The sequence below is a fragment of the Hyperoodon ampullatus genome (genome assembly GCF_949752795.1).
Source record: "Hyperoodon ampullatus genome assembly, chromosome: 10".
NCBI classification, from domain to species: domain Eukaryota; kingdom Metazoa; phylum Chordata; class Mammalia; order Artiodactyla; family Ziphiidae; genus Hyperoodon; species Hyperoodon ampullatus.
The window spans coordinates 68,718,414-68,741,026 of record NC_136923.1 but is presented as its reverse complement, the minus strand read 5'-3'; the positions used below and the strand labels follow the sequence as shown (position 1 = coordinate 68,741,026).

Below are 22,613 nucleotides of genomic sequence, written 5' to 3'. Positions count from 1 at the left end.
TAGCCGCTCCGTGGCATGTGGGATCTTCCCGTACCGGGGCACGAACCCGTGTCTCCTGTAACGGCAGGCGGACTCTCAACCACTGCGCCACCAGGGAAACCCTATTCTGACTCTTTTAAGCTTCTCATTGCAAAGGTGTCACCCTCAGGCCCTGCCCTTTAGCACCAGGCAGTTCTCATTTCAGCCTTTCCAGTGCTTTCTGTCTTTGCTGGGGTCTTCTCAACGCCCAGTGTATGGTCATTCTTCCTGCAAATGTTTTTGAAGTGATTTTTTGGGGGAGAGCAGTGAGGAAAAGAGCATTTTTCTCTGCTCCCTGATCTTGATTTAAGGAACAAAAGAAGCCAAGCTTTAGGCTGTCACTTGGACATCTGAAGAATTTCATGCTTTTTTGGGGGGAAAACTACATGTGCCTGTTGGAAAAAAGTCTCTTTGAGCTCTCCGAAGAAAGATAGTGGAGAAAAGCACTTATGATCTGCTCTCTCTGTGTCCTTGCCGTTTGAGCCCTGCTTCGCGTTGGAAGACCTGGTTTTTTACCCCTTGGCTTCTTACTGGCTCTGTGCCTGTGGGCAAGTCACTCACCATCTCTGAGCCTTGGAGTCCTCAGTGGATCAACCTCAACAGAGCACTGGGAGTGTATGTGATGGGATGGGCTTCCTGGGACCTGTAAGTAGAAGTGGCTTGTGTCACCCGTCCCGTCTCTCCTTTGTCACCAAGTGAGCCTGAGCACCCACCAGGAGAATGACCGCCCCGCTCAGCACCAGGCCGATGATGAAGACTAACCTGTCTGATGAGCCTCACTCTGTCCAAGTGCTCCACAGCAGTCCTAAGGGAGGAACTGTTTCTTAACTCCACTTTACAGGTGGGGAAACTGAGGCACAAGGAAGGCAAGTAACTTGTCCAGCGGTGGGATGTGAACCCAGCTTGTCTGACTGCAGTCCATATACTTAACCATTAGGCTCTACAGCTAAGAGGAAGTATAGGGACCGGCCCTGAGCATGACCATGTTGGGAGACAAGAGCCTTGCTCACCCATTGGCCATTCCTTTTGGTTTTCCTTCATCCATCCAATTTGCCAGGACCCTGCTCTGAGTCAGGTGCTAGGCTGGCCTGGAGCAGAGTTGGGGTCCCTGCCCAGTCTGAGAGATAGAGGCACCCCTGATTTTGCAGTCCTGGGTGTGCTGAGTATGGTAATGGGTCCTATAAGTCAGAGGATGGCACAGTACAGGCCAGAGAGAGCTCAAAGGAAATGGTTGTTGGTCAGTGTCTGTCCAAGGAATGCAGAATTGAGGAGAATGAACAGGAATGGTTCTGGAAGGATGGTAAGGATAATCTCAGCAGAGAGGGGGAAGAGGGTTTGCATTATCTTCAGGTGCCACGGCCAGGATGACCCATGCCACAGGGCTCAGTGAGAGTCCGGAGGTCACTGGGCAGGGAGCCACTGAAGCTAGGTAGCTGGGTTCTATTTCTTAGTCCAGCTGTGTGCCTCTCACCCAGGCAGGTCCCATCTGCTTCTCTTTGAAGATAAGACCCCATATCTGTATCTCTCTCTCTTTCTGTCAATCTCTCCCTCTCTCTCCCTCTCTCTCTCTCACACACACACACACACACACACACGGTCTCACTCTCTTTCTCACTAGCTTAGACATGACGGAACCTGAGTTCCAGAGCTAAACTTGGAGGAGGCACAGACCTTGGAGAAGTCAATTGCCTTCTCTCCGAGTCTCACATTCCTGATTTATAAAGGAATTAGAAAAGGTGACCTCTGAGGTCCCTTCCAGATTGAACATTCTAGAATTTTATGTAATTATAGAATTTCCTTACAGAATTCAAAGATAAACCTCAGCACTTGCTTTAGTAGGAGTCCCCCTCACCCCACCCCCTCTTCCCCCATCCCCCAACCCTCTTTATTACTTTCCAGCTCCTCACTGCATCTCAAGTTCCACCACTGTAGAGTCATCTTTGGAATTTAGGCATTTTGTCCTTTGTTTAAATCAAGACAGACACTCCTGCCCCGAATCCTAGCACACTACAGGAGGGGAGGGTCAGCCCAGGTCCAGGTCAGCCCATCTCGGTGTGGATGAGCATATATCAAAGTGGTATCTTACCTGTAGCTCCTGCTGCATATTTTTCAGAGCTGCCTGTGTGTCATTTCATCTGATGCTCACTGCAGTGGGCTGGGAGGTTTATCAGAAGGTTTCCAAAGGGACAGCCGCTAGGAGCAGGTCTGGGAGAGGGGTGATGGAGGCCAGCAGAAGGGTCCTGTGCCTTTGGGTCACGGAGGGCTAGCAGGGTAGCTGCCCTTGGGGAGAGGACCCTGAATGAAGAGACTGGAGCAGAGGACGGGAATCTGGTCGGGGACCAGAGCTGGTATGACTGATGAGCACCATCTGGGACCTCCCCGGGTAGCAGAGGATGCCGTATCCTGGCACCAGGCTGCTGTTGCATCTATCTGTCTGTTGATTGGTCTTTAGCTCCCACCTCAGAGTGGGGAGCATGGGAGGTGGGGTTGACTGTGGGTCAAGTTGTCCAGACAGGCTGTCACTGCTGATGGCTTCAGTGATGGTGACTTAGGGTGAGGTCTCCTTCTAGACCTTTCTGGCTCTGCCACTGCTTGTGCAGCATGGCTACTCCCTGCCCCTCCCTGGGCCTCAGTTTCCCCCTCCTCAAGGAGAAGGTGGAAGAGATGATCCTGAGGGGCCCATCCAGCTCTGATATTTGGAGTTGGCTGGCAGGAAGCCACATAGCCTAGTGTTTCTCCTCTCTGGGGAAAGGGTGCAAGGGACCGTGGGGCCCGTGGGGGAGTAGGGGAGTGGAGGCGGAGAGGAGAAGACCCCCGGGGACATCTGGGAGGGAAGTGGGACATGGGTAAGATGGTTGGCAAGGGCAGAGCTTGACTTTAGGACAGTGTAGGAAGGAGTCAGTAGCTCCAACAGGTGGGAGGGCTCACAGGAAGCCCCTTCAGCAATAGAACCCTTGCCCGAGTCAACAAGGGTCTTCAATGAGCAGGTCTCCCGGTGGGCACCTCTGGGAGGCTGTGTGAAGCACAGCTCAGAGCTGTCCCGGGGGAAGTCAGGAAGCCGGGCATTTATCCTCCAACTTCTGCCCATCATTGGCTGCCTTGGGGAGTGTAAACTTCCTGGTATTTGCAGCCCTGCCTCCCCGAGAAAGCCCTTGGAAGAGAAGTAGGAGGAAACTGTGGGTGTGTACAGGAACTAGGAGGGCTGAAGTGGGTAGGGCTGAGCATCAGCAACCTTCAGAGCTGGCACTCTTCTCTCTATTGTACAGATGAGGAAACAGGCTCAGTGAGGTTGAGTCACTTCCCAGCCAGAGACCAAGTTTTCTTCGAGCCATGTTGCTTCCTGACAGCAGTGGGTCACCGTGGAGTGAGGGACACCAGATGTGCAGGACATGCCCTTGCCTGATCTCCCTGTGATCTCCCATCTGTAAGATGGGATAATGCTTAACCAGTACTGATCTTGCAGGACAGAGTGAGAATTGGGAGCTAATATTTGAAGAACGCTTAGTGCAGTGCCTGGGTAGGAGCACCATAGTGAGTAGGAGCCATGATTGCATAGAGGCAGGGCAGGAGGGGCTCCACTCCTGTTGTGAGAGCTCTCTGCCTCCAAACATTGTGTCCATCATTTTTTGTTTGTTTGTTTTTTTGGTCACGCTGTGCGGCTTGCGAAATCTTAGTTCCCCAACCAGGGATTGAACCTGGGACCCTGGGAATGAGAGCGCGGAGCCCTAGCCACTGGACCACCAGGGAATTCCCAGTCATCTTGCTGCATGAGTTCAAGTCTAATTGTTAGGACCATGTGTTAGCTCTGGCCTTGACCACAAAAGGACCCTGTTCAAATGAGTCTGCATCTCCTGGGAGGTATCATTAATTAATCCACTGGCACAGGTGAGATGATTGAATAAACTGGCTGTAAGTAGAGTCCTGAGAGAATGGTACATTGGTGGCTTGATTTCACTTTATTTTTTCAGAGACAGAGAAGTGGTAAAAGAAGAATTTCTAGAACAATTTCTACAACATTGGGAAGATTGTGTTTCGGCCCAAGAGCAAGGGGCTGTGGGTTCCAGGGCACCAGGGTCCACAGGAGTGTGTGTTGGTGGCGGGGGTGAGAGGCAGGACGCACCACACACCCTAGGAGCTCAGCTGAGGAACCTCTGGGGCCCAGCCAGCTCCAATGAGCCCTAATAAACTGTGCTGAAGGAGCTCCTGCTTCCCGTTTGCCTGAAGCCAGGCTCAAGACAGCCTCCGGATCTCAGTAACAGCCTGAATCCCCTGAGATCCTTGGGCTGTGCTAACTCCTGCTCTCTCCCCCTCTTTCAGGAACCTTTTGGACAAAGACATGTTCTCCAAGTCTGACCCATGTAAGTCCTGCACTGACAGTAATAACAGTAACAACAACAGCAACGGCATTATGTTTTATTTTTTTCTTTTCCATGATAGTTTATTCCAAGATATTGAATATACTTCCCTGTGCTATACAGTAGGACCTTGTTGTTTAACTATTTCATATATAGTATTAATTCCAAACTTCTAATTTATCCCTGCCCCCGCCTTTCCCCTTTGGTAACCATAAGTTTGTTTTCTATATCTGTGAGTCTATTTCTGCTTTGTAAATAAGTTCATTTGTATCACTTTTTAGATTCTACACATAAATGATATCATATGATAGTTCTCTTTGTCTGACTTACTTCACTTAGTATGATAATCTCTAGGTCCATCCATGTTGCTGCAAATGGCATTATTTCATTCTTTTTGTGGCTGAGTAATATTCCACCATATATATGTACCACATCTTCTTTATCCATTCATCTGTCCATGGACATTTAGTTTGCTTCCATGTCTTGGCTACTGTAACTAGTGCTGCTATGAACATTGGGGTGCATGTATCTTTTCAAATCAAAGTTTTCTCCAGATATATGCCCAGGAGTGGGATTGCTGGATCATATGATAGCTCTATTTTTAGTTTTTTAAGGCACCTCCATATTGTTTTCCTTATTGGCTGCACCAATTTACATTCCCACCAACAGTGTAGGAGGATTCCCTTTCCTCCACACCCTCTCCAGCATTTCTTCTTTGTAGACTTTTCGATGATGGCCATTCTGACTGGTGTGAGGTGATGCCTCATTGTAGTTTTGATTTGCATTTCTCTAATAATTAGCCATGTTGAGCATCTTTTCATGTGTCTATTGGCCATCTGTGTGTCTTCTTTGGAGAAATGTCTATTTAGGTCTTCTGCCCATTTTTTGACTGGGTTGTTTGCTTTTTCTGTTATTGAGCTGTATGAGCTGTTTGTATATTTGGAAATTAAGCCCTGTTGGTCGCATCATTTGCAAATATTTTCTCCCAGTCTGTACGTAGGCTGTCTTTTTGTTTTGTTTATAGTTTCCTTTGCTACAGCGGCATTATGACTACTACAGTAGCCAACACAGGAGCCTGTACTGAGTGCTCACTATGTACTAGGCATCGTTCCCAGTACATCAAGGCTATCTAATGTTTCACCGATACTGTCTGGAGAAAGAGAACTTGGAGGTCTGACCCTTCCCAGCCCCCATACTTGTGAAGCCTCAACACAACCAAGTGGGTAGGGAGGGCTCAGAAGGTCTCAGTCCCAGGGAAACCAGTGCATTTAAGAGCCCCAATGTCTGTGGCCTAGGGGGATGAGCACTGATTTTGGAGCCCAGGGTTCTAGCCCTAAGCAATGCCGCTCAAGTATGTGACCTCAGACAACTCATTGGCCTCCTCTGATCCTCAGTTTCCCCATCAGGGAAGTGGGGCTGATGATAATAATAGGCCCCATGAGGCCACCTTGGGCTCTAAAGGGACAAGCGGGTTTCAGATGCTCTCTCCTGCCACACCTCTGCCACTCAGTCCTCCATCATGCACACCTGTCTACCTGCCTCACACTTTACACTTGCTCTAGCCTAGATGTGAGTGACCCCGACCCTCCTCCCAAAGGGTGCCCCTCCCAGACACACCTATGTTCTGGGCCCCCTCCTCCAAGCTGACCCCACCCCCACCCAGACCCAACACTGCTACCCAGGCCGTAGTTTCCTGAGGCGCCTGACCCTCCAGGGCCCTCCACATCTGGGGCCCACACCTTCCTCTTGACCTGGGGTGTTAACCCTTTTTTCTCTCCTCTCCTCACAGTATGCGTCATGTATACTCAAGGGATGGAGAACAAGCAGTGGCGGGAGGTAGGTACAGCCCCTCTCCCACCGTGGAAACATCAGCCTGTTCCTGATTGTCTGTCTGTCTGTCTGTTCATCTAACTCTGCAGTCATCCCACCTGATGGGTTTCCAACTTCAGCATCTAACCCCCCGTGAAGGATAGTAAGGCGTGCAGAGTCTTGTCCTTGCTGATGCAAGAAGAGACTGAAGGTGGAGAGAAAGTTCCTGTCCTCAGGGAGCCCCAGTCTGAGGGGGGAGACAGGGAGTCCAGGCCCAGCAAGATCACGGCCTGAGACATGGGTACAGCATCTAGCACCATGTCTCAGCCAGAGCAGCCTTCCCGTGGTTTTTAACTAATGTGAGTGAGTGTGGCTTTAGTTAGGTGATTCTCCTGCTCAGAAACCTTTGGTGACTCCCCTCTTCTTTGAATCAAGTCTCAGCTGCTTAGTCTGACTTCCAAGCTCTGCCATAACTCAGGATGGCCCGCTTTTCCAGCCTTGTCTCAATTCCATTGTCCCCACCCGAGGCCTTTGGCCCCTTGTGATAGGGCGTTTAAGGAGAGAGCAGACTTGAAGTGCTCGCTCTTAAGAATCACAGACACTTTTAGTGGGGGGCTGCTAGATACCTTCAGTCTATTCCCCACCCAAAAGCCAGAGGAATCCTATTAAAACCCAAGTCAAATTCCGTCCCTCCTCTGTTCAGAACCATCCGGTAGCTCCCATCTTGCAAAACTAAAGTCTCTGTGGTGGCCCAACAGGCCCTACAGGATCTGACTTCCTTTACCTGACTGACCCATTCCCTACTACTCATCCCCTCCATCGCTCCACTCCAGCCACACCTGCCTCTTCCTGCCTCAGGACCTTTGTACTTGCTGTTCCTTCTTCCTGGAATGCTCTTTCCCCAGATGTTCACGGCCACCCTCCACAGTTCCCTCAGATCTTGACTCAGACATCACCCTATCAAGGCCTTCCCTTGGCTACCCCATCTAACATTTCAGCCTCTCCACCCTTTCCTGCTTAATTTTGCCTCCTTAGCACTTTTCACCATAAGCCATAAACGATACTCTGGTTTACTTATTTACCTTGTTTGTCATGTGTCAGCTCCATGAGGGCAAGGATTTTCACCTGCCATTAACTCTTACATTTTGAGCACCTGGAATGATGCCCAGCACACAGTAGGTGTTAATAAATGGCTGTTGAAGGAATGACTGGATTAGGAAAAGGAGCCAGGTGACAGAGGCTGGCAAGGATGTGGCAGCTCTTGTCTCATCCCCGTCTCTGCTTCCTTCTTCCCTTAGACCTTCTGTGCCAGCTGGTTTTCAGGTGCAGAGAATAAAAGGGGGAACTGGTCAAAGGGGAGGGTCCTTGCAGCCCCTGGCTCCTGTCTGAACAAAGAAGGAGCAGACCTCCTTACTCTTGGAGAAGAGGCTCTGGCCAAGCAAGGATGAGGTCAAAGTCTGGGAGGTGAAGAATGTTTTCTTCCAGGGTTGAGGAGGTGGGGGTGAATTTACTGGACTCAGAGCTGAAAGGGGTTTCCCGTGACCTTCATAGCTGTGCTCACTCCTTCTGGTGATCAGAAGAGGCCCAAGGGTGGGACGAGAGGGAATTTGACCTTGGCAGCCCTAGCCATGCCCTTCTGTACCCAGACCTGGGAGGGAGGCCCAGGGGCTCCAGATAGAGACTCAGCTTGGTGTCTCCACTGAGAGAGGGAAGTATCAATGACTAATGGAACAGAGGCAGCTCCAAAGAGCAGAAGGACACAGGTCCAGACCCCAGGGCCTGTGGAAAGGGAAGGAAGAGGAGTGGTGCATGAGATGACCAAAGCCAAGAGCCCACAGGGGCGGTGGTCCCAGGTGACTTGATGAGAATGAGAACGGCCAGTAAAGCTTCAGTAATTCAGACTTCAGAAACGAACCTCCCCTTCCTCGTTGGTGGACTGACTGGAGCATCACCTGTCCTGCTTCCTGATCTGCCCTCCCTCAGGCTTGGCAGAAGCAAGCGGCCAAAGGGAATGAATTTTATCCATAAAATGTATGGGAAATATTTCCGCAGGGGCTAGGCTAAAGTTGACTTTTTCTCCCTCTCCAATACTCTAAGCCAATTAAAGCATAAACCAGATTGCTGGGGAAATGTTTAGCTTAAAGGAACTAATTACTTTTGAGACCTTTTGGCCAAGCTTCATAGAGAACAGTAGTGTCCTAATGTCTCGGTGATTCATTCAGGAAAGTCTGGAAGGGCCTCTTCAGAAGGGTGCTGCTCCATGAACCCTTAATTACATCCTGTAATGAGACTTGTCTCATTTGGGTCAGGGCCAACGTTGCATCTTTTTTTTTTTTGGCTGCGCCTTGCGGCATTCAGGATCTGAGTTCCCCAACCAGAGATTGAACCCATGCCCACTGCAGTGGAAGTGCAGAGTCTTAACCACTGGACCGCCAGGGAAATCCCCATGTTGCATCTTGTCATCACACACACTGCAGAGTGGAGCGGAGGAACGGTGACAGGCCTTGGAATCAGATACACCTGTGCTTTCACTTCTGGCTCCAGCCCTTTCTGGAACAAGTTGCTTTTTTTTTTAATGAATTTATTTTTTTTCGATTAATTAATTTATTTATTTATTTTTGGCTGTGTTGGGTCTTCACTGCTGCGCACAGGCTTTCTCTAGTGGCGGTGAGCGGGGGCTGCTCTTTGTTGCGGTGCGTGGGCTTCTCATAGCGGTGGCTTCTCTTGTTGTGGAGCATGGGCTCTAGGCGCGTGGGCTTCAGTAGTTGTGGAACACGGGCTTAGTAGTTGTGGTGCATGGGCTTAGTTGCTCCACGTCATGTGGGATCTTCCTGGACCAGGGCTCGAACCCGTGTCCCCTGCATTGGCAGGCGGATTCTTAACCACTGCGCCACCAGGGGAGTCCCTTTTTTTTTTAAAAATCACAGTGTTTATTTATTTATTTTTCTTTATTTCTTTATTTTTTGGCTGCATAGGGTCTTAGTTGTGGCATGCGGGATCTTCGTTGAGACATGCAGGATCTTTTGTTGCGGTGCGTGGGTTCCTCGCTGTGGCGCGTGGGCTCCAGAGCAAGTGGGCTCTGTAGTTGCGGCACGTGGGCTCTCTCGTTGAGGTGCGCGAGCTCAGTAGCTGTGGTACGTGGGCTTAGTTGCCCCAGGGCATGTGGGATCTTCCTTCCCAGACCAGGGCTCGAACCCATGTCCTCTGCATTGGAAGGCGGATTCTTTACCACTGGACCACTGGGGAAGTCCCATGGAACAAGTTACTTTTAACCTCTGTGTTTCCACATATGTAATGTGGGGATAACACCTACTTGTAGGCCTGTGGTGAGGGCAAAGCAAGATGATGGATATAACATACCTGCTGTGTAGTCATTGTCTGGTAAATATCATTATACAGCATCATCCAGAGTGTTCGAGCCTTACTGGTCCCTCCCCCATTTCAGTCAATATTTACAACAGTAAGCATTCTTGAGATGGGGCGGGGGGAAGAGGGAGATAGGTAGAAAGAAAAGTGTTTCACCGAAAGTGCAAGATGGAACTAGGGAGTTTGCAGCCTAGAAGGGGAGATTCCCATGCATGAATAATGCTAACAGAGGATGTGATGAAAGGTATTGATGAGAATAGAATGGGAGTTCAGAGGAGAGAAAATTACAGCCAGAATGTCATTTGGATTTTTCAGTGGAATTTGAACCTCAACACCAGCTATCTGGCTAAGGGATGCATGATGTGGAACAGAGGAGAATGTGGGTTGGAAGGAACTTCAGGGCTCAGCTGGTTCACCCTCCTCATCCTACAGAGGAGCAGGATTGGCCTCATGTGTTGGTATCAGGGTGCTGGACCCCAGTGCAGTGGCAGCGTCCACTTGGAGGAGCTGAGTTGATCTGGGTTTCAGTGAAGCCGGGGGGCATACACAAGGGCCCAGCATCAAAGATGGTGGTGAGGGCTTCCCTGGTGGTGCAGTGGTTAAGAATCCACCTGCCAATTCAGGGGGCGTGGGTTCGAGCCCTGGTCTGGGAAGATTCTCACATGCTGTGGAGCAACTAAACCCGTGTGCCACAGCTACTGAGCTTGCACTCTAGAGCCTGCAAGCCACAACTACTGAGCCCACGTGCCACAACTACTGAAGCCCATGTGCCTAGAACCTGTGCTCCGCAACGAGAGAAGCTACTGCAATGCAAAGCCTGCACACTGCAGCTAAGAGTAGCCCCCACTCGCCGCAACTAGAGAAAGCCCACACACAGCAACGAAGACCCAACGCAGCCTAAATAAATCAATAAATAGATAGATAGATAAATAAATAGATAAGTAAATTTGTAAAAAAAAAAAAGATGGTGGTGAAAGCAAAGGCATGGAGATGGCTGGAGTAGCAGGCCAGTCCAGGTCCTGCAGAGTTGGGAGATACAATACAGGGCTAATTATAAAGGAGTGGGTGGGGTTTAGGGAAACCAACGTGGGCTGGTGAATCACAGGGCCTGGGGACAGTGGGACTACTCCACGCCTGAGGAGGTAAGGGGCAGGGGTGGTTCCTGGAACCCCAACGGAGCTTGTCTACAGGAGCAGGGGCCCTCAGTGGAGGGACATGGTCAGCCTGGGCAACCTCACTCTCTCCCCACCCTCTGCTCTCGTGCCTTCACTTCCCATTGGTGGAACCCCACTGGAAGACTTAGAGCGGGGGGTGGCTGTTGATCCAGTCCACACAGGTTGGCCTCCTGGGCACAGAGCAGGGTGGGGAAGGGCTGGAAGTAGATCCAGAGGGCCAACGGAGACCATCCAAAACAGAGGGTGAGCAGATGAGTGAGGCTGGTATTCAGGGTGTGAGGCTGGTAAGATACAGGGAGAGGCAGCTGAAGGGAGCTCATGACTCTCAGGCTGAGGACTGCTGGGTTCATAGGGTCAGAATGTCGGAGAGGAGACTGACCCCATTTACAAGAGACCATCAGCACCATGCCCAGCCTTCAGGGGTGACGGTGGTAGAGCTCTGTTGCATCGGCTACCCCTGGGACACAGACTTCAAGCTATTTCTGTAGAAGGAAAGATACCCTCAAACATATCAAGGCCCTACTTTGCCTGATTCTTTGTGTGACCTGCAGAGGAAAGTATCAGGAAGGGAGAGTTTAAAGAATAATCCAGATCCATCTCTATGGAACCGTCCCTGGGATGGAAGCCTGTTTTTCCCAGTAAACACGAACCCATTCCCATGGCTCTACCTGCTAGTTCATTGCAAAAAGTCTCTCTGTTAGTGGAATCTTGGCCAAGAGATACTCATTCCATGGCCAAAGGGAGTCAAGTGCAAGCACAGCAGTTTCTCCAGGCAGGGTCTCCCATGTTTGCATAAGACCACAGAAGGATGAAAGCTGCTCTCGCAGCCCCTGGCTGCCTGGTTTCAGCTGATTTTAACTGTTTGGGTCATTTTAATGCCTTCTGAGAAACCTCCGTCTTCCCATCACCTAAATCTGTCACTGCACTTTGTGAAAATTGACTCAAGATGTAATTTTAGCCCAGGAAATCGACCACTATTTGCATCAAGGCTTACTAAGTCCTTCTGCATGTCCCAGGAAAGGCAGGATGGCCAGGTAGGAGGAGTCCCAGAAACTCTCTCACTAGGAAGAGGGAGCTGTGCTTGGTTCCACATTTGAAAAGTGTAGGGGTGCAGCAAAAAAAAAAAAAATAATAATAATAATGAATTTCACATTGGGAATTCCCTGGCAGTCCAGTGGTTAGGACTCCATGATTTCACTGCCGAGGGTGAGGGTTCAATCCCCGGTCGGGGAAATAAGATCCCGCAAGCCCCACAGCCAAAAAAAAGAAAAAAGAATAGTGTAGGGGTGATCCCTGCCCCTCCCTTGCCAGGTGGCTGTCCAGGATGAGGGCCCTTCAGAAAGGAGGAGATGGGTATCATGGAATCTTAGGGTGTCCCGCTGATCAACCCACACCACCTGCAGAGCATGTGGTCCCAGCCGCCACGCCCACATGTCCCTGCCTGAGCACTCAGTCTATTTTTGAGCAACCTCGGCCTGCTAAACATCTTAACACCAGCTGGGAATGACAGTTCATCTCTGAATATTTGGGATGATCTTCCTCGGAGCATCTTGACATGAGCCTCCACATAACTTTGACTCAACTTACTGTGTGCTGGGAGATGAATGCTGGGGACACAAAGGGTGACCAGACACTGTCTACAGCCAGAGCTCACTTTCAATTCAGGGAGGTAACAAAAACAACAATAACTACAATAGTAATGCTAATAGCAAACACATATCTAACAGTGATGTACCAGGCACTGTTCTAAAAAACATTTACTGTAGTAACTCATTTAATCCTCACAGCAACCCTGTGAAGGAGGTAGCAGCAGCATTATTATTGTTATTATTATTATTGGCCCCATTTAACAAAACAGGAAACTGAAGCACAGAGTGGTTAATGTGAAAGTAGTTTCTAGAACATGACGTCAGAACTATAATAGAGTTATACATAAAGGGCAAAATTCCACTCGTTCCTAATTCCACACTCCTTAGATGTACAAGTAAGTTGATTTTCTCTTCCACATATTCTTTATTTTTTAAAAAATTTATTTCTTTAATTTATTTATTTTTGGCTGCGTTGGGTCTTCGTTGCTGTGCGTGGACTTTCTCTAATTGCAGCAAGCGGGGGCTACTCTTCGTTGCAGTGCACGGGCTTCTCATTGCAGCAGCTTCTCTTGTTGTGGAGCACAGGCTCTAGGTGTGCGGGCTTCAGTAGTTGTGGCATGCGGGCTCAGTAGTTGTGGCTCGCGGGCTCTAGAGCGCAGGCTCAGTAGTTGTGGCGCACGGGCTTAGTTGCTCTGCAGCATGTGGGATCTTCCCAGACCAGGGCTCAAACCCATGTCCCCTGCATTGGCAGGCAGATTCTTAACCACTGTGCCACCAGGGAAGTCCCCCACATATTCTTTCAATGTTTGAGGACAGCTCACATGGCCCTGTTAGTACGCTTTGGGGCAGACCTAGAATGTGACCATTTCTATCAAGAGTTCCTCTTTATATAACTGTCTCTTGTCCCTTTGCTAATCTGGGCACACTCCCTGGAACACACGTCCATTTGTCAATGTTCTTCCCAAAGTGTGTGTCCTGCACCATTCCCTTCTCCAGCTCAGAGCATCATGGGCTGGCTCCCTCCTCACAGGGGCTTGGACTAGACAGTCATGCATTCTGTGTGTTTGTTTCCAAGGGTTATATATCTACCGACATTACCTAGAATTCCACTGGCCTTTTTGGCAGGTGTCTTCAACTTACTTCATATTGAGTTTGGGGGCTCCTGTATCCTCCTCAAACAAGCTGTTATCCAAACAGAATTCCTCCAGCTCAGATTTGGCAATTGAGTTTTTGAATCTAGATGTGAAATTTTACATTTATCTCTGTTACATGTCATTTGGCAGATTCAGTCTGTCGTTATGGTCTGTGAAGATAACGTTGAATTATGAGACTGTGCATTCAGCATCTTGGTTCTGCCTCCTGGTCCTGGGTCAGCTGCAGTCATTGTCCACGCGAGTGATAGGGGTTGAATGGGATGGAGTGCTGTGGTCCTCCACTAGAGACCTTTTCCCAGATTGATCTCAGTTATCTAGTTGACCTTTGGGGAGTGCTGTTCAGCCACCTAGGATCTACATAACTTTGTTATAACCCATCTCATATTTCTGCGTCTGGTACCTAAGGACATCATGAATAACAGTCAAATACCTTGTCAGATGACGCCCTGAACTTGATGCCCATCCTAGCTCTGAGATTTACCACGTGACCTGGGTGAGGTATTTATCTTCTCCAAGTCTCATCTTACTCATCTGTAAAATGGGGTTAGGGGAGCTTCTTGGAAGGACTAACTAAGATAATGCTTGTGAAATGCCTGGAAATATCAACTGCAGTGTGCCATTGCCCAGCTCGGGCCCCTGGGCACCCTTCACAGGGGGAACAGCCACACTTGGAGACCCTGGGAACTAAAACAACCCTGCCCGCACCAGGAACCCAGGAGCAACAGCCAACATTCTCAAATACTCAAGCTTCCTGGGAAACCCGAGTTCCCTCCTCAGCCTGGGGCTGTAGGACCTGATTCGCTCCAAGGAGTGAGGGCTTCCAGGGGAAGAGGGGCTTGAAGGGAAGCATCCCAACCCTGTGTGTGAGGAGTCCCTCATCAGGAGGGGCTCTTTCAGGAAAGGCCAGACACAGGGATGTCATCCCTGTGTCGTGCCCAGAGCATTGTAGCATGGCATACTGGCCACTAGGATGGTGGCTGCAGATGGTGCAGGAGACCCACTCCCAGACTCTGTGGCGCCTTTGTCCCCTGCTGGCGTTTATCCTGGGTGTCTCCTCTCAGTCTGCCCACGAAACTCTGCCTCCCTGGTGGTGGCCTGTCTGCCTCCTGCCCCCTATCAGACCCCGACCATCCTCCCTGGCTCTGGCCCCAAAGGTCACCCACAGGCTCATCCCCAAAGTCTCCTTTTTAGCTCCTCCTGAACAGAAGAGGGCTTTTTCCTGTGGCTCTCCAAATGACAGCTCAGGAATTCACCCATTTCCCAAGGCTCTAAGACAAAACATCAACTTCTTAGCCTGGTGTTAGAGCCTCTCCCATTTGGACTACCCTAAACATGGCCATAAGACAGGAACTACCATGGATTCAGCCCTTGCTATGTGCTCTGCTGGCGCATCCCTAATGCTGCAGCCAACTGTGAGGAGATGTGATTGGCCCAGGTCACATGTAGGAACTGAGATGGGAAAAGCTGAAGCGGCTTGTGCAAGGCCATGCAGTTCATCAGTGTGGGGCTGGTACTCAATCTGTTATGAAGCCACCTCACCCTGGTTGGCCGTCCACAGCTGCCAGGCCTTTGGGACAGAGACCTGCAGCCTCCCACAGTCAAGAGTGGGTGCAGGCACATCTCTGCTTCCGCTCAACCTCGACGCCAGGGCCTACACAACCGTGAAAGCAGGTCTCAGGCTGATTTCTGCCGCAAGCACCTGTGAGTTAGATTGAACCGTATGAATCTGCAATTTGAAAATTTTGGCAATTTCATATGGTCTAACAGTTAAGGTTAGACTCTAACCTAATATTAGTAAGTGACCCCTAGTCACACACCTGTCCTTACAAGCTCAGAGAGGTCCCTGGGCCTGCCTCTTGCCTGAAAAGCTTCTGAAAGTCGGCCGAGGGATGATGTTCCAAGGTTGGTAAGGATCAGGCCACAGCAGCCTCCATCTGTGGGAGAACCTAGGGGTATCAGAAGCCCAGGCCCACTCCCAAGGCGTGAGGTCACTGGTCTCTGCAGATTCTCACTCCCTGCTTGTGCAAGTGCTTAAGTGCTTGTACAGCACTCCTAACCATCCAGGTGTCTCTCTACCCTTTCCTGTTGGTTGTGAAAAATCATTGCTAACATCCCTCTGTTAATAGGGCTCTCCAGTACCCAGGAGATAATGTATTAGAGGTGAGGCCTCCTAATTAGGGTCTTTCAAATGTAACTCCCACTCATAAGATGGATGAAACTCATTAAAAAATAATTTAAAATAGTGTGTTATACACAGTAGAACAAAACCCAAGCTGTTTGACTCCAGACTTTTCCCTCCCTACCTCAGGGCCTGTTACCTGCTATCTTAGGGAAGAAGCTCTTCTTAGCTCTGTCCCTCTCCCTGCATCCAAACACTCATAGCCCCCAGTCTGGCGTACTGCCCACCGTCACTCTATTCCTCCAGAGGAAATTCTCCACCATGCCCTTTCCTTTTTTTTTTTTTTTTTTTTTTTTTTTTTTTTTTTTTTTTTATTCTGCCCTTTCCTTTATCCAGCTCTGATCTACCTTAAGCTGTCTCTGAGCTCCCCAGACACCTCTGTCCCAGCAGCCAAGATTGCTCCCTGATAACTCTGATTATTTAAGCTACTCAAAGAATCAACCAAGATGTATGGAAAATCTGTGTAACAACAGGCATCCTTTACTGAGTGCCTGCCATGTATCCAGCATCTCATACTCATCATCCCTAATCCTTATAACAACTTTGCAGGCAGGTACAGATTATGCCCAGACCACGGAGGAGGGGTGGGGTCCTGGGCAGTTTTAAGAGTCAGACAAACCTGGGTTTGTTTCAGGACCCTGTTACTTAGAGCTGTGTGGCCTAGACACTTATACCTTCTGAGCCTCAGATTCCTCACATGTAATATGGACAACTAACAATACTTACCTTCTGGATTGTCTAAGGATTTGAGATAACATAGGATAAGTTGGGGGAGCCAGGTAGGCACTTGGTAAAAGATAGCTCTTGTTAATAGATCACTGATGGTGCCGGGCAATGTAGCAGGCAGTTTATACACTTTATCTCAGGTAGCCCATTCTATAAATAGCAGTGTGGAGGCCAAGAGAAGGGAAGTAACTTAGGTAAGACACTGTGGTATCCTCCGGGGTGCAAAGCTGTAGCAGGGAGGTCCCTGCCCTCAGAGACCTTACAGGGAGCTGGGGAGAACAGACACATATATAGAAGGATTTTTTTTTAATTTATTTAATTTATTTTTATTTTTTGGCTGTGTTGGGTCTTTGTTGCTGCATGCAGGCTTTCTCTAGTTGCGGCGAGTGGTGGCTTCTCTTGTTGCGGACCATGGGCTCTACGCTCGCGGGCTTCAGTAGTTGCAGCACGTGGGCTCTGTAGTTGTGGCTCATAGGCTCTAGAACACAGGCTCAGTAGTTGTGGTGCATGGGATTAGTTGCTCTGCAGCATGTGGGATCTTCCCGGACCAGGGCTTGAACCTGTGTCCCCTGCATTGGCAGGCAGATTCTTAACCACTGCGCCACAAGGGAAGCCCTATAGGAGTATTTAAAAGCCTCATTTATTCATCTTGTTGAGGGTGTCGGAACAGATCCTCTCTGAGGCCCCAAGTTCCAGACCACAACTAGTCCAAGAGCCTCCCAAGTAGTTTAGACATGAATTCTCAGCACTTCACAGCAGGGAGAGATCAAGAGGGCTAGGGAGGCTTCCAGGGGGAGACAGCACCATACTTGGGACTTGAAGGATGGTGGGAGGAGGAAAGGGCATTTCAGGAATGGGACCCGACATGAGCAAAACCTGGGGGTGGGAATGGCCTGCGTGTCCATGAGCCAGCTGGCTGTGACTCAGTCCAACTGCAGCCCAGTGTGTGCTGGAGGAAGGTTAGAGATCAGCTCCAGAGGGGAGGGCGGCGCCCCCCTGGGAGCCCTGTTGGGAGTATGTGGTCTTAGATTTTATCAGGGTTTCCAGAATCAGTAGTCAGGGAACTGGCATTTATTGAGCACTTACTATATGCCATTCACTGATCCAGGCATACAGTGGAGAACAAGACAGGCAGAGTCCATGCTCTGGAGAGGCTTAGTGTAGTCAGTAAAGAAATTGGATAATTTCAGGTACTGGTTGATCAGTGCTATGAAAAAGATAAGACAGTGTGATGAGATAGTTACCTGGGAGAAGGGAGCTGTTTTAGTTAGAGGGGCGTCAGGGGAGGCCCTGCTGAGGGGCTGATGATTTGAGTTGAGCCCCAGTGGTGCCATGCATTAGTCTGGGGGTGGGGAGGTTCCAGGCAGAGGGAACAGCAAGTGCAGAGGCCCCAAGGTGGGAATAAGCTCTTTTTGTCAAAGGACCAAAAGAAAGACTGGTACAGTTTGAGTGGTGTGAATAATAAAGACAGTGGACTGTATGGTCACAGAGGTTGCACAGGCAGATCCTGCAGGGCTTTGTAGGCCATGTAGGAGTTCAGACACTGCTCTAAGTGTGATGAGAAGCTATTTGAGGGTTTTGAGCAGGGGAGTGATGTAGCCAGGTTTATGTTTCAGAAAGATAACTCTGTCCCCTGTGTGCAGAGCAGATTGTAGGTGAAAGGGCAGCCGCAGGAAGACAATTTGCAGTGTTTGTGGAGCTCCTGGGATGAGATGGGGTGGGCAAGGGCAGTGGGGATCCGCTTGATCCAATGGCCAAGAGCTTAAATGTGAAATGAAATGACCTTCCGCCCACTAGGCTGTGAGCCCAGTTGGGATCCCTGATGACCAGCACAGGACCTGGCCCCCGTCATAAAATGTAGACCTTTATCAAAAGATTTAAAGTAATGAATGGACTGTTATTGTTGCTAAAGCCCAAAGCAGGAGGCAAGCCTCGCTAGGAGGTGGATTCCCAGGCCAGCATGGTGTTGGCTTTCCAGACCCTCCCCTTTTTGCAGAGAGGAGTCTGCCTCTGCAAAGAAAGGTCCCTCTTGAGCCTTGGGTCACTTGGGCAGCCTTTAGTGGATTTTGCCCTTGTCACACAGCTGAATTTCCAGGGCCTTGACTCCCTGTCATCAGGAGCAGGCAGTCTAGGACCAAGGCCTTACTTCAGGGACCAGGTGAGTCCACAGGTACCTTTTCCCATTTTTTTTTTTTTCGCGGTACGCGGGCCTCTCACTGCTGTGGCCTCTCCCATTGCGGAGCACAGCCTCCGGACGCGCAGGCTCAGCGGCCATGGCTCACGGACCCAGCCGCTCCGCGGCATGTGGGATCTTCCTGGACCGGGGCATGAACCCGTGTCCCCTGCATTGGCAGGCAGACTCTCAACCACCACGCCACCAGGGAAGCCCAACCTTTTCCCAGTTTTAAGGTTAGGGCTTTAGAACCTGCTTACAATGTCCCTTCAAATCCTGACTTTTCCACTTCCCATAACCTCTCTCAGTCCTAGTTTTTTTCATCAGCACAATGGGACCCTGGGACCCTGATGCCTGCTCATTGGGCTGTGATGGGACGTAATGACAGAATCACCTCAGTGCCTTGTTGTGCTCAATACTTTAAATATTATTATTATGCAATACAGTCAGACAAAGCTATGAGGCGGCTCTGTCCCCAGTCCTGCTGATCCTCTATAGGAGGATGACTGACATTCCTACTACCCATGCAGTCTCCACATCAGCAGCACCGTGTGATCTGCCTTGACCCTCACCACATCCCAGATGAGGAAGTAGTTGGATGGAGGGGGTCCTTGCTTCGCCCAGCGACTGCTAGCAAGTGGCAGAGCTGGGGTGTGATGTGGTCTTGAGTCTGAGTCCGGGCTCCTTTCATCTGCCCAGGCCACTGACTTTCAAAATGGGCTTTTCTGTCTCCAGGGTTTGATGTGGTGCCTCAGGGCCCAACTGTGAATTTGTGTGTGGCTCCTGCCACCCCTCCCCCCATTCAGCCAGAGGTGTTCGTTAGTTCTGTGTGATACATTAGGCGGGAGCCTAAGATTCCCTTTAAAGAAAGGAGCCTGCCTTTCTAGTAAACCCCGAGGATCTAGGCCAGGTCCCTTGGTAGCTGATATATCTATTTATTCTTTGGCGTTAGTGTCCAGGCACACTTCATAGCTGCAGCTGAACTGTTGAGAACGCAGGCTCTGAAGTCAAGGTAACTGGGTCCAAATCCAGGCCACCACCTTCCCAGCTGGGGCGCTTAGGCAAATGCTTAGGCTCAAAAGCCTGCTGTGAGGATTAAAGGAGTTAATTCATGTAAAGGGCCTGGCACATAGAGAATGCTCAATGATGGCTCTTCCTATAAGAAGCCTTTAAGTGAGAAACCACTGATGCTATCATTTCACTGATGGTGTATAAGGAAGGAACCACTGATGCTATCATGTCAGACGTCTTGATGCCATTTGATAGGAATCATAGACATTTTGGGGTGTGCTGGGGGACAGGTGCTATTGTGGCAGGCTTTCTCAGGCTCCCCCATTCCCCCAAAAGTGCTGCAGACAGACCCAAGGCTCAGCCGCTCAGGCAGGACCAGAAGGACAAGCCAGTGGAGAGTGTTTTGCCAGCAGGTTGGCAGCCAGGCTAATTGGTAAAAAGGCCACTCCCCCAGGAGCTGGGACAATTTAACAGATTATCTGGAACAATGGCTAATTAGGAACTAAGCTTTTTGGCAGGAAGTCTTTTATTATAAAGCTTGATAAAATTTCACAGGCCACTACTGGTGTGTGGGGCCAGAACAGGAACCTTCTCTGCCCAGGCCTGAGCACTGGGAAGGCCGTTGGAGCCTCAGGTCTCCCATCTCCACCTCTGCCCTTCCTCACCTAGAGGCCTTGACAAAACAGGAAATGGTCTGGGAGGCCACCAGGCCACAGAAGTCATGGTTCACTCTGTGTGCCTTTAGGTAAGCCCCATGCTTTCTCTGGGCCTCGTTTTCCTTACTCTCCAAGGAAGAGATGGCTACAGGATCCTGGACCCCTCCCATGAGAGAACCTGAGAGAAATTTCCAGACCCAAGACGGTGGTGGACCTGGCATGGAACTTCTGTGCCCATCCCCACAACCCATGTCCTCCTGCCTGATGCCCAGACCTCTGGCTATTCTCCCCAGCCCTGGACACCCACCCAGTCCCCTATTCCCAGAGCCAAGCAGATTCCCTCGTCCTATTTGTATTTGAGTCAGATAGATTTCTGGCCTCTAATTTTAATCCCAGTGAACATGGTTCATGAGGGTCCAGGGGCTGGGGTCTGCGGCAAGATGTTAGAATATGGCATTAAGGAGCCATCAATAATATATGAAAATTATAGGGGAGCTCCGGCTGGGGAAGGGTGGGCAGCTTGGAGGTAGATAGCAGTCTGTCAGCTCTGGCCTCCTTCTGTCCTGGCCAGCACAGTCACTGGGGGCTTCGCAGCTGTGGGGGAAGGTCTCTGAGGCTTCATCCAGCTGTAATTTGTAAAAAGGCAACAGCTGCTTAAATCAGGGGCCGTTAAGATCGTTCAGGCTTGCAGAGCCACCCACTCACTACTGAGGCAGAGGATCGCCGTGAACACCGCGATCCTGTCACTCCTGGGAGCCCTGGCCCTCCCCCCGGGCCTCCTGGAGCTCTGTTTCTTCATCTGTAAAATGGAGATGATAATAAAATCATCTCCATGGGGGTCAGTGGGGGGTTAAATGAGATCATGAATGTGTGGAAGTGTAGTAAAGATGAGAAGTCACGATACAAAGCGAAAGGAGGAGGAGGATTTGATGGAAGGGAGAAACCTGGGAGAGGAGGGCATAGACAGGCTTCCGGGACAAGAGGGCACTGCTCAGAGCCAGAGCCCCGCCTGGCCTGGGCTCTAGTCACCGCCCGTTTCCTAATCAGCTATGTGACCTCTGTCAGAGCACCCCATCCCCACTTCCCTGCCTCTCTTTTCTCATTGGTTGAGAGGAGTTGGTTCCTTCTGGCCCTAAAATCTTCAGTTCTGAGTCAACTTGTTAGTCAATGAATGTTCACAGAAATCATAGGAAGGACCAGGACTGTGGGGGGTGTGTGTGTGTGTGTGTGTTTGTGTAGGGGTTAGAGGTGCGGTGGGGGTTGAGCAGAGGAATAGATCAGGGGCGCTCACCTGTGCCACCTGACCTGTAGAACCACCCAATTCCACAGGAAGAATTAACCAGGTGGAAGGGACAGTCAGCACTGAAGAAGTTCAGAGGTTGGGCTGGGGTAAAGACTGAGAGGACATAGTCCCAGCCTCATTCACAGTGTTAACCTCTTATTGTTGAGTGACTCGATCAACTCCTAATTGATTAGGAGCCAGAATGCCTGAGGTTGAATCCTGTTCCTTCCACCCATTAGCTGTGTGACCTTGGGCAAGTCCCTCAGTCTCTCTGAGCCTTATCTTAGTTTACTTTTCTGTAAAATGAAGATGATAATAGTACTGCCTCATAAGGTTATTATGAATATTAAATGAGTTAATATATGGAAAACACTTAGCACCTGGCACCTACCTGGTAGGGCTTGGTGACAGTTGTTATCAGTATTGAAGACCAATTGTGCAGCAGATGCTCTGTGCAGCCTTTCATGCACATTTCCCTCTAGCCTTCCCCTGGAGAAGGAAGGATGTTCTGTTTTAGCGATGGGGAAATGCACCTTCCGAGGGGTTACCCAGGTGGTCTCACATAGATAATAAGTAACAGAACCCTGGCCAGTGGGGCTCCTGGGCCACTGGCCTGGCTACCCCTCTGCACCTCCCTGGCTCCAGCCCCCAGTGCCCACCCCACCAGCCATGGGCATCTGTGGGGAGTTGACCGACATGTTGGGAGACATCCCTGAGCTGCTTGCTGTCACTGCTCCCAGCAAGTGGGTTGTGAGGAAGAAGAGGACCAGATTTTGGAAATCTGGAAGCAACAGAGAGAGCCTCTTCCCAGGCTGCCTTTGTTCTGCATCTCCAGTGTCTGAGCTGGGGATGAGTGGGCCAAGGGCACCACTCCCCCCATTCTCACTAGCAGCCTCCTTGCCCAAGGGCTCCTCCTGCCTTCCCTTTCCTGCAGTGGCCAGAGTGAATTTTCTTCTCTAGGCCTGGGAGGCTAAGCAAAATTTACACATTCTACTGCCTTTTTTCTAACTGAGGCCTGGGGCATTGCTAGGTGTTGAGGGGAGCCCACAGGGAGGGCAGAGCCTTGATCTTAATGGAGCAGTTAGTTTGTAAGAGCAAAGGGCCAGCCCTGAACTTTCCC

At 50.1% G+C, this 22,613-nt stretch overlaps 1 protein-coding gene across 4 annotated transcripts in view; it reads left to right on the top strand.

Moving 5' to 3' along the window:
• Window positions 1-22,613, top strand: part of CPNE5 (copine 5) — a gene marked incomplete at both ends in the record, with an annotated part of 90,422 nt that overhangs the window by 10,016 nt on the left and 57,793 nt on the right. For 3 of the 4 annotated variants that reach the window (XM_079713151.1, XM_079713150.1, XM_079713149.1), the window contains 2 exons: window positions 4,336-4,376; window positions 6,163-6,209. In XM_079713151.1, the coding sequence (XP_079569277.1) occupies window positions 4,336-4,376; window positions 6,163-6,209 (88 nt within the window). Of the gene's footprint in view, window positions 1-4,335; window positions 4,377-6,162; window positions 6,267-22,613 lie in introns of all 4 variants that reach the window. The other variant, XM_079713148.1, reaches the window with a different exon arrangement.